This window comes from Anolis carolinensis, chromosome 2 (assembly GCF_035594765.1).
Source record: "Anolis carolinensis isolate JA03-04 chromosome 2, rAnoCar3.1.pri, whole genome shotgun sequence".
Lineage (NCBI taxonomy): Eukaryota > Metazoa > Chordata > Lepidosauria > Squamata > Dactyloidae > Anolis > Anolis carolinensis.
In genome coordinates, this window is record NC_085842.1 from 26,611,788 (window position 1) to 26,624,002 (window position 12,215).

At 41.0% G+C, this 12,215-nt stretch overlaps 1 protein-coding gene across 3 annotated transcripts; it reads right to left on the minus strand.

The window, feature by feature from the left end:
* Positions 1-100: 100 nt before the first annotated feature.
* LOC100568039 (galectin-1) lies at positions 101-9,001 on the minus strand. Of its 3 annotated transcripts, XM_062973674.1 has the most exons (5): positions 8,903-8,989; positions 7,154-7,213; positions 1,758-1,837; positions 714-885; positions 101-322 (listed from the first exon to the last, which is right to left on the minus strand). In XM_062973674.1, exons 3-5 carry the CDS (start codon positions 1,832-1,834, stop codon positions 176-178), a joined length of 396 nt encoding a protein of 131 aa, XP_062829744.1. In that variant the 5' UTR covers positions 1,835-1,837; positions 7,154-7,213; positions 8,903-8,989; the 3' UTR covers positions 101-175. The 3 variants fall into 3 exon arrangements, with proteins under 3 accessions (XP_062829744.1, XP_008103874.2, XP_062829745.1); XM_008105667.3 differs by lacking the exon at positions 7,154-7,213 and having other exon boundaries at positions 8,903-9,001; XM_062973675.1 differs by lacking the exons at positions 7,154-7,213; positions 8,903-8,989 and adding an exon at positions 6,769-6,920.
* Positions 9,002-12,215: the final 3,214 nt, after the last annotated feature.

A 12,215-nucleotide genomic window follows, 5' to 3' on the forward strand; every position in this document is an offset into this window, starting at 1 on the left:
CTTTTCTCTAAAAGTTGCCACAAGAGTCTTTCCTGTTTTTGCTGCAACATGGCTACATACACACAGCCCTGAAAGTTTACTAACGTGACATTTATAGAGGTCTAGTACCATGTTTTCATTTATTTTCAGTTTTTCCAACCGGGAACTGATATTCCCAAAAGGGTGCAAACACAATTCAATCGAACTTGACAGATCTGACACTGATGTCTCCCTCCACTGCAAAGTATTCTGCCGTTTCCAGCCCCAGTCGATTGGGGAACTTGATTTCGTGGCCTTCATCCATCTTTACTGTCACCTCCTCAGCATTAAAGTGGACACAAAGCTGATATAAAGAAAGGCAGGACAGTTATGTGTTGCCATTTCCTAAGAAGCAACAATTTTTATACTTCCACCACCCAGAGGTCCAAGATGTGAACCAAACAGAGATGTTAGTTTTTAAGAAGGGGAAAGCCACCATCACTTTTTAAATAAATAAAATAAATAAAAAATTCACACAAAAGAGATAGATCAAGTAATAGCTTCCATGCCAGTGGCCAATTCTTCTGTGGGATTGTAATCTATATTTTAAAAGGAGCAAGCCAATATTATTTGGGATCTTTGATGCCCCTATAATTAAAGTGAAGAAAAATAAGGATGCCTTACCAAATACTGCCCAATACCTAGAAAACGTCCCTAACCCTTTTTTTCAGGTTACTTCTGTGCTTACGACTTACCTTGGTTTGTTCTCCCTGTTCAAAGGGGAAGATGGACTTTCGCACCTCCGAGCCCCATTCTCTTTTTACCTTGGAGTTACATACAATGGTTCTGACATCTCCAAGACTTTCAAAGCGAGCATTGAAGTGAAGGATCAGATCCGAACCATCCCGGCCCAAGTTTAGGGCAAAACTAGGAAAAGGAAGGATATACCCAACATAATGCTCATTTTGAACTAGTTGGGTCAAAACCAGACTTCTTCATGATGGGTCACCCCTAATTCTAGATACACACAAAATTCTGGATTTGTTCATTTCGAGATGAGGAAAATTACTTTAGATTTAGCACAACCATACTTACTGGAGATTATGGAAGTTGTGTTTTGTTTTGTTAAAGCAACATTTTCAAGTTCTGGTTTTATGTTAAATATCCATAACCACAATGAAATGATAGTTTGCTGTTGGCCTAACAAATTCGGTTTGTTTAACCTATAGGCATAGGCAAACATTGGCTCTCCTGGTGTTTTGGACTTCAATTCCCACAATTCCTAACAGCCAGTAAGCTGGCTGAGATTTCTGGGAGTTGAAGTCCAAGACACCTGGAGGAACGAAGTTTTCCCATGCCTACGATAGATTGTTGTTTCATGGCTTTACCTTTTTTCTCAGTAGCCCATTCCTGAAGATAGAAGAGGACAAAAATAAACCAAAGTTGAAGAAAATGAACCATTGTTCTTATAGTCCTCTGTGGCCAAAGTATGGCTGAAACAATAAACCTTTGGTCATTGGGATTCACACACATCGTGTTAAGCTCCTTTTTCTGCTCAAGTAAAGGATCACTTCCAAGAAAAATATCTTACTTAGAGATAACTTACAATACCCTCTTTAACAACTGGAAACAGTGTTTTGTCTGAAATTAGGATTTCATATGAACACATCCACAGCTGCTCCCAATACAGCTGAGAGCTACACACTAAGGTGTGTACTTCTCAGCTGCTAACCTAGCAACTCTAAGCCAGAAAGAAGTGTATCAAGGCAGGTATGTCCACATATAACACTAATACAAACCTCTTTGCATCTGGTTCAATTTTCCCCTTCACTTTGATGCAATCTCCGGGCTTGATTGACAAGTGGGAAAGAGCCATTTGCTGGGTAAGAGCAACAAAAAATGTTAGCATGTTCACAGTCTAGCAGACTTAAGAAACACAATGTTTCCGAACTGATGTGTAGCTAACAATTCTATCCTCCATATACAGATATATCACATGTAGCATATAGGGAAATAGGCTTCATTACAACTGTGTACCAAGGAATATCCTATACATAGTAAAAGTTCAGAAATGTAACATTGCATGATGCAGAAAACTGAATAATGCCCACAACACAGAGAATGTAAGAACTATAAAGGAAACTTGAGTGGGGAGGGGGGGTGTCTGCAATGTAAAATGAATGCAATCGTGGAAGCTGTAGTTCTAAAAGGCCCTTAGCCTCTGTCAAAGAGTGCTATTGCCTAACTACAACTCCCATGAATGACTTAGATCAGGGGTCCTCAAACTTTTTAAGTAAAGGGCCAATTCATGCTCCTTCAGATTGTTGAGGGGCCGAATTAGCATTTGGAAAAAATAAAAAACGAAAAAATTCCTATGCACACTGCACATGTCTTATTTGTAGTGCAACAAAAAACAAAACCCAGCAACAATTACTTATTTACCGGTATTTATTTACTACATTTATACCCCACCTCTCTCACCCCGAAGGGGACTCAAAGTGGCTTATAAGTTGTATGTAAGGGGCCGGGCTGTGGCGCAGCTGGCTAGTAACCAGCTGCTATAAATCACTACTGACCGAGAGGTCATGAGTTCGAAGCCCGGGTCAGGTTAAGCCTCCGACCATAAAAAAAAAAATAGCCCCGGCTTGCTGTTGACCTAGCAGCCCCGAAAGACAGTTGCATCTGTCAAGTAGGGAAAATTTAGGAACGCTTTATGCGGGAGGCTAATTTAACTAATCTACAACACCATAAAACTGCTCACGAGGAAAAGAAGAGGAAGAACAGCCATCAATGGACGGTGAAGCAACAGCTCCCCCTGTGGCCGGAAATCGTGAAGCTGGAAAGATGTTAAAAAATGCCTCTGTGTCTGTCTAAAACTGAATGTTGTTTGTCTATTGGCATTGAATGTTTGCCATATATGTGTTCATTGTAATCCGCCCTGAGTCCCCTTCGGGGTGAGAAGGACGGGGTAGAAATACTGTAATAAATAAATAAATAAATAAATATTGTATTGTATTACATTATAATACTATAATTAATATTATATGTATACACAATATATTATATTATTACCATAACATTCATTTACAATATTTCATTTACAATATTGGTAAATGAAAGAACAATACAATATTTAACCAACATACTGTAAACTTATCAAGATTTCAGTGGGAAGTGTGGGCCTGCTTCTGGCCAATGAGATAATCAAGTAGGATTCATGTTGTTGTGTGCCTTCAAGTCATTTCAGACGTTGGTTGAGCCAAAGTCTAAAACTGAGAGCGGGGGCCAGGTAAATGGCCTTGGAGGGCCGCATCCGTCCCCCGGGCCTTAGTTTGGGGACCCTTGACTTAGATGAAGGGTTAGAAGACATAATCATCAAGTTTGCAGACAATGCCAAATTGAGAGAGATAGTCAATACTCGAGAAGCCAGAAGCAGAATTCAGAATGATCTTAACAGATTAGAAGGATGATTGGCAAAAACTAACAAAATGATGTTCAACAGGGACAAATGCAAGATATTCCACTTAGACAGAAAAAATGAAATGCAAAGATACAGAATGGGAGATGCCTGGGTCGACAGCAGTATGTGTGAAAAAGGTCTTGGGAATCCTTGTGGACAGGAAGGTGAACATGAGCCTACAATGTGATGTGGCGGCAAAAAAAGCCAATGGTATTTTGGCCTGCATAAATAGGAGTCTAGTGTCTAATCCAGGGAAGTCATGCTACCCCTCTATTTTGCCTTGGTCAGACCACACCTGAAATCACATTGTGTGTAATTCTGGGCACTGCAGTTGAAGGGAGATGTTGACAAGCTGGAAGGTGTCCAGAGGAAGGCGGCTAAAATGATCAAAAGTCTGGAGAAGAAGCCCTATGAATACCGTCTTCAAGAGCTGGGCATGTTTAGCCTGCAGAAGAGAAGGTTGAGAGGAGACATGATGAGGGCCATGTATAAATATGTGAGGGAAAGTCATAGGGAGGAGGGAGCAAGCTTGTTTTCTGCTGCCCTGGAGACTAGGACGCGGAGCAATGGCTTCAAACTGCAGGAAAGGAGATTCCACCTGAACATTAGGAAGAACTTCCTAACTAAGATTTTCTGGGGAGGCCCTCCTCTCGCTTCCATCTTCCTCACAGTTACGACTGGTGGGGATGAGAGAGGGCCTTCTCGGCTGTGGCCCCCGGCTCTGGAACTTCCTCCCCAGGGAGATTAGGTTAGCTTCCTCCCTTTCCACTCTCAAGAAACAATTAAATTAAAGACCTGGATTTTCCGTTTGGCTTTTGGCAAGACAGTCATTAGATAATCCAGCTCCAGATGGTATTAATAATCGATCCCACACCTTATTAGGTCCTATCTTTTATGCACTTTAACCATCCTATTTTGTATTGCTGCCTTAGTCTCCCCTCCCATGAAGATGATAGAAGTTGTGCCTGGTGGTTGGTTGATATTATCTCATTTATCCAAGCTAAACAGGCCGGCAGAAGCTTGGATAAGCGAATATCTTGGATAATAAGGAGGGATTAAGGAAAAGCCTATTAAACATCAAATTAGGTTATGATTTCACAAATTAAGCACCAAAGCTTCATGTTATACAACAAATTTGACAGAAAAAGTAGTTCAATACGCAGTAATGTTATGGTGTAATTACTGTATTTACAAATTTAGCACCAAAATATCACCATGTATTAAAACATTGACTACAAAAACATTGACTACTAAAAGGCAGACTGCGTTGGATAATCCAGAACGTTGGATAAGCGAATGTTGGATAAGTGAGACTCTACTGTACTTGGCATATGTTTTGTATCTCTAGCAAACTAGGGTTGCTAGAGGCAAACAGACACCATTTTTTTTGAATCGGTAGGTCAAATATACCCAGAAGCAGGGCTAACATCTAAGGCACCAAAATGTATTGAAAACATTGACTACAAAAATGGCTTGGATTAGCGAGGCTTGGATAAGTAAGACTCTACTGTACTGTTATAATATTCCGTTTTATATTGTACTGCTGTTTTTATCGATTTTATACTGTGAATTGTGCACTATGTTTTTGTCTACTCTATTTTAATTGTGTTGTTGGGCTTGGCCCCATGTAAGCCGCCCTGATGGTGGCAGGATACAAAAATAAAGTTGTTGTTGTTATTATTATTATTATTATTATTATTATTATTATTATTATTATTATTATTATTATTATTATTATAACTGTGAGAGCTGTTCAGCAGTGTAACTCTCTGCCCCGGAATGTGGTAGAGGCTCCTTCTTTGGAGGCTTTTAAACAGAGGCTGGATGGCCATCAGTTGGGGGTGCTTTGAATATAATTTTCCGACTTCTTGGCAGGGGGTTGGACTGGATGGCCCATGAGTTCTCTTCCAAATCTAGGATTGTGGGATTCTATTTTTTTTTTCTGTGTCAGGAGCGACTTGAGAAACTGCAAGTTGCTTCTGGTGTGAGAAATTGGCCGTCTGCAAGGATGTTGCCCAGAGGACGCCTGGATGTTTTGATGTTTTTACCATCCTTGTGGGAGGCTTCTCTCATGTCCCCGCATGGAGCTGGAGCTGATAGAGGGAGCTCATCTGCACTCTCCCCAGGTTAGATTTGATCCTGGCAGCCTTGAGGTCAGCAACCCAACCTTCAAGTCACGAGGCTTTAACCCACTACGCCACCGGGTACTATGGTGAGGGATAAGGAGCCAGTGTGGAATAGCGGCTTGATTGTAAGAGCAGGAATCCAGGGTTCAAATCCCCACCCATTGAATGGAAACCTACTGGATGATCTGGAGCAAGTCACACTCTCTCAGGAGAAAGTCAATGAAAAGCCTCCCCTGAGTAAATCTTGCTTAGAAAACCCTGTGATAGGGTTGCCATAAGCTGAAATAAACTTGAAGGTATAGGACAACAAGAGGATAAGAAAGTAGCTATGATGATATCAGTAGAAAAGCCTTGCTGAATAAGACCAAAAGATCCACATGATGGCCATGTAGGTATCCATGGCAAAAACGGATCCATTCAGTGTGGATTATAGTGCCTCACTTCCACTTTAGCGCCCATGGTTTCCCCCTATGGCATTCTGGCTTTGTAGTTTGATAAAGAATCAGAGATTCCCAGAATCTGGCACCACAAGGATTCCCAAACTCTAGTCCTGGAGTTTCAAACACATTTTCATCAAGGGACACATTGGCCTTATGGTTGCCTTCAAAGGTCTGTTGAATCCATGGATGGTGAATCCCTGGATACGGAGGGCCAGCTATGAGTTGTTTTTTTTAACATAGTGGTTAGTGCTCTTTAGTTTTTGCCCAGTTTAAGTCTTCAAGTGTTACTGAATGACAACTCCCACTGCTTTTGACTTTCCACAATGTAAACTGGGGATAACGGAAATTGCAGCCCAACAGCACTTGTGGCTCTGAGATTGGGGAAAAGTTAAAGGACATCATGTTAAAGCCTGTTATCATATCCACAAACCTTGTATATAAATTCAAACCCTCACTCCTGACTAAACAGAACAAACTGCAGCCTTCCAGATGTTACTAAAGTAGAAATACTGATGAACTAGAATTCTATAATGTGTTTTCCAACCTTTGGTGCCCTTCAGGTACTATTGCACTGACTGCTGAGAGTTGGAGTTCAATAAAAGCTGGACAGCCACACAATTAATCCTATATCATGGATCTGATAAATGCCAAACAGAAACACAATGCAAGAATACGAAAGTTCTTATTCCTGACTCAACTCATCTTCTGAAATTAGATGAAATCAGTATTATCAGGCTAGAGATGGGGGTGCCTGAGTGAGTGAAAGAGACAAACAGTGACTCACCTGGAATTTATGCTTATTATTGCCTATCTCTGTGAAGTTAATAAGTAAAGGAATCCTATGACACCTTGTTTGAGTTCCTCCATTGGAAACTGCCAGGATCCCTTTCGCAGCCCCAAGGCCGCCTCTTTTAGGAATGTTTGTTTCAGTTCAGTCTTTGGAACTTAAGCATTTTCAGGTTTAGTCGCTGGCCATCGGAATGCCAGATCAGACCTTTTTTTCATGTCCAGCAACACAACTCCCTCAAGCAATACTGATACGGGCAGTCCGCTAGCTGCAAACGGATAGGTTCTATAGGTTTGTTCTCAAGGTGAATTTCTTTGTAAGGCAGAACAGATACATTTTTAAAGTGTAACTTCAGCCATAGCATAGGGATGGGTTAACACACCTGTGATGTTTGTTTTGCTGTCTCTACCCCGTTCAGAAGATTTCACCTCACTTTCTGTCTCTGTGAAAATTGGATTTTGAAAAAAAAATTGCTTGTTGTGGAAACAAGAATTGGTGATAAAGCTTCTGTGTAGACACCCTTCCTCATGATAACTCTTTCAAAAGTGAATTTTTCTTCCAAGGGGATGGAAGGGATGGCAGGATTACTATCTACTGCTCCACAGATTAGGACACAGAGCACAGGGTTCCAAAGATATGTAGTTTTTGAAGTATTGGCACAGAATCAGTGTTTGGCCTCTGAATTACCCAATTTTCTCTGTGTGTTTTGTTTAATTGCTAGCTATGTTTTATAAGAGCAATATTCGAGAGCTCTTGAACATCTGTTCTTGTTAATCTGCTCTTTACCATCTTCATTCCAATAATTTTAAGATGAATTTAATTTAAGAGTTTTTAAAGATTTATCACGTTGTAATTTTGTGAATTTATATAATGTCTTGTTTATTTAAGGTGCTTTATATAATTTTTATTGACCGTTATTTGATTTGTTACATGTTATTTTTGGCATTGAATGTTTGCCACCATGTTTTATTTTGTTGTGAGCCGCCCCAAGTCCCTTTTAGGATATATGGTGGACTATAAATAAGGTAAAGGTAAAGGTTTCCCCTGACGTTAAGTCCAGTCATGTCTGACTCTGGGGGTTGGTGCTCATCTCCATTTCTAAGCCGAAGAGCCAGTGTTGTCTGTAGACACCTCCAAGATCATGTGGCCGGCATGACTGCATGGAGCACCATTACCTTCTCGCCGGAGCGGTACCTATTGATCTACTCACATTTGCATGTTTTCGAACTGCTAGGTTGGCAGGAGCTGGAGCTAACAGCGGGTGCTCAAGCCACTCCCAGGATTTGAACCTGGGACCTTTCGGTCTGAAGTTCAGCAGCTCAGCGCTTTAACGCACTTTGCCACCAGGACTATAAATAAAGCATTATTATTATTATTATTATTATTATTATTAATTTTAAAAACCTTGCAATTCGCCACTGTATCCATGGATTCCACTATCCATGGTTCCAAAGAGCAAGATTTTGACATTTTATATATTAAAAACAGTTTATTGTGCCATTATATATAACAAGACTTGAGAAATGACAGATTTTGGTATCCACAGTGGGTCTTAGACCTAAATTCCAGTGGATAATACCAAGGACCCACTGTACATTGAGAATTTCAAATAACACTAAGTAACAGTTTTTGTTCCCGGGTTATAAATGTCATTTCCTAATTGGTTTTTGTCATAAAAACATGGGCAAAGTTTATCAAACTGCAAAAACTTTGTTTTTGGTGGAGGTACATCTTGCAGCACAATTTGGTATAGTTTTTTGATTACTATCTCACTGAATCTGAATCAATTCAACATAGTTTTGTGGTAGCCACAAAAATGAAGTTTCTGGAAATTTTATTTATTATTTATTTATTACATCACTTCTACCCCGCCCTTCTCACCCATCAGGGGACTCAGGGTGGCTTCAGGGGACTCAGGGCGGCAGCTGCTTTCAAAGTAAGTACTGTACTGCACAATTAAACAGGAAATAACACTTTCAAATCCGGAACAGAAAAAAATATTGGTACATAGTATAACAATTCCTAGTTTTTTTAAAAAAAAAAATCTTCCCCAGGTTGCATCTACACTGTACAATTAATGCAGTTAGACATCAACAGCTATGACTCTATGCTATGGAATTATAGAACTTACAGTTTCCATTGTAAAAGCTCAGTGACTCAGCTCCAGCTGAGCAGCAGCAGGTCTTGTTTGCTCTCTATGTGTGCTTTAAACAATGGTCAGGAAAAGGCATTGCACCCTTCCAGCCAATGAGGAAAAAGCCTGTGAACACCAACCAATCAGAGGAGATTCCATAGCATTCAGCCCTGGCAGTAAAAGTGGTATCAAACTGCATTAATTGTACAGTGTAGATGTGCCGATAATCAGAGCTTGGAATAAATGTGTTACAGCAAGCAGGTACTTGTATATGTGTCTATGTGCCTTCAAGATGCCTGTTGGTGGCCCCATTGGTTTTAAGCAAGGAATACTCAGAGTTGATTTGTTGATTTGTCAGTTCCTTTCTGGAAACAGAGCCTATTAATACTTGTTATTCATTGGTGGTTCCCCATCTAAGTCCTAACCAGGACTGATGCTGCTTAGCTTCCAAGATCAAATAGGACCAAGTGTCCAGGGTATTGAAGTCTATTGTTGCTCTGCATCTTCAAGCCGTTTCCAACTTATGGTGGCCCTAAGACAATCCTATCATGTGTTTTATGGGGCTGAGTGAGCAAAGAATCGAATTCTGGTATCAAGATTCATAGTCAAACACTCAAACCACTGCAACATGATGAGTTGTGTTATTAATTCCATATAATATAATATAATATAATATAATATAATATAATATAATACAATATAATACAATATCTACATCATAATGCTTTTTCTAACTTTTAATGAAAATATTCATTTTCAAGGGTAAGTTTTAGTTACTTTCATAGTTATAGAAAATGTGTTCTTATTAATACCGATTGTGTCAATAATAACCTTGTTTATTCATATTTCTCTTTTTCTCCAACACTGGAAATCAAGGCAGTTTATGAAAAGTGAAATAAAGATAATCAGAAGTAACATTAAAATAGTTTCTAGTTATAGGCATTGTATTCTTAGGATCACTGATAATAACAATAACAATACCCTTGTTTATTCATATATCTCTTTTTGCCCAAGGTGGGGAATCAAGGCAGTTTATGAAAAGGAAAATAAAGAAAATGGTAAGTGTTTCATACAGCATTTTCAAAAGTTGTTTCACTCATAAACACACACTATCTCCAAAATTAAAAACAATTTGAAACACCCATTTAAAAGGCAACTCAGTGGAGCTTATTCCCAGATTAATATGTATAGTGCCAGTGTGTGTACTGGGTTGTTGTGTGTTTTCCGGGCTGTATGGCCATGTTCCGGAAGTATTCTCTCCTGATGTTTCACCCATATCCATGGCAGGCATCCTCAGAGGTTGTGAGCCTCTGAGGATGCCTGCCATAGATGTGGGTGAAACGTCAGGAGAGAATACTTCTGGAACATGGCCATACAGCCTGGAAAACACACACAACAACCCTGTGATTCCAGCCATGAAAGCCTTCGACAGCACAAGTGTGTGTACTGTTTTTGAAGTGTTACACCAAAGACTCTGGGGCACAATGCTACAAAGCTTTAGGCACGATCTGGGCATGCTCTGCAAACAATTTCAGTTCAGTAGACATTTAGTGCATCTCAAAGACTTCACAGCTGGAGGCTTATCAGGCTAGAGCTGTACTCCCAAATTCCACAGCCTTGAGCTGAATAATACCTCCTTGTTGTTACAGAACTTTTGTCTCATTCCTTGTCCACCCCCCTCCCACCATTAGATGCTGCCTGAACAAGCTATGCTATGCAATTAGCAGTTAGTAAAGATCACACTCTATAAAGGTTAAAAGGTAAAGGTTTTCCCCTGATGTTAAGTCCAGTCGTGACCGACTCTGGGGGTTGGTGCTCATCTCCATTTCTAAGCCGAAGAGCCGGCATTGTCCGTAGACACCTCCAAGGTCATGTGGCCGGCATGACTGCATGCAGCGCCGTTACCTTCCCGCCAGAGCGGTACCTATTGATCAACTCACATTGGAATGATTTCGAACTGCTAGGTTGGCAGGAGCTGGGGCTAACAGCGGGCGCTCATTCTGCTCCCGGGATTTGAACCTGGGACCTTTCGGTCTGCAAGTTCAGCAGCTCAGCGCTTTAACACACTGCGCCACCACCAGGGGCCCATCACACTCTATAGCAATTAGTAAAGATTATATTATTTCAGGCCTTTCCTCTTCAACCTTGTAAAACTACAGTACCCGTGATTCCATTGAGCCATGAGCGTTAAAGTGGTGCCAAAATGCATTCATTTGACTCTGTAGATGCACCATGGAAGACTAGGCTTCCGATCCCCACTTAGCCCCAGGCTACCTTGGGCAGGTTGCTCTTTCTCGGCCTAAGAGGAAGACAAAGGTAAACCTCTGAATAAGAAGATCACTCTGACCATGAGGTCATGAGTTTGAGGCCAGTCTGTGGCAGGGTGAGCACCCGTCAATTAAAAAAAAATAGCCCCTGCTCATTGCTGACCTAGCAACCTGAAAGATAGTTGCATCTATCAAGTAGGAGATAAGGTACCACTTATAAAGTGGGGAGGCAAATGTAACTAATTTACGACGTTGGAATGAGGAAGTGCCGTCACAGTGCCGTCACGGTGGATGATGAAGCAGCTGCTCCCCCCTGTGGCCAGAATCGAACATCCCCTCAGGAGAAGGTTAAATTGCCTCTGCGTCTGTCTCTGTCTCTGTTCTATGTGAATATGGGCATTGAATGTTTGCCTTATATGTATATAATGTGATCCGCCCTGAGTCCCCTTCGGGGTGAGAAGGGCGGAATATAAATACTGCAAATAAATAAATAAATAAATGATAGGATTGCCATATGTCAGCATCACCTTTAAGGTACATAATACATGGATATATGATTTCATCCTTAAGCATTGATGACTTCAATTTGATTGAGGTGCATTCTAGTCTCCAATCCTGGATGGGATGGCCATATTCTACTTTGCAGCATGCTTCCAACACCAATTGCTGTGGAAGAAAAATAAGAAAGGAAAGAAGCCTAGCTTGGATCCCATGACCCTTGCCAACTATCGTCCTGTCTCCAACCTCCCATTCTTGGGTAAGATGATAGAGCGGGCTGTACTGGGACAATTGCAACAATTTCTGGATGATACAGCTGGCCTGGACCCTTTCCAGTCAGGCTTCCGCCCTGGCCATGGGACGGAGACAGTCCAGGTTGCCATCACAGATGAACTTCGTCGCCAGTCTGATAGCGGTGGATCAGCGCTACTGGTACTTCTCGACCTTACCGCAGCGTTTGACACCGTTGACTACGATCTAATGATTCACCGTCTCGCCATGTCCGGAGTTCGCGGTCAGGCCCTCAATTGGTTCAACTCATTTCT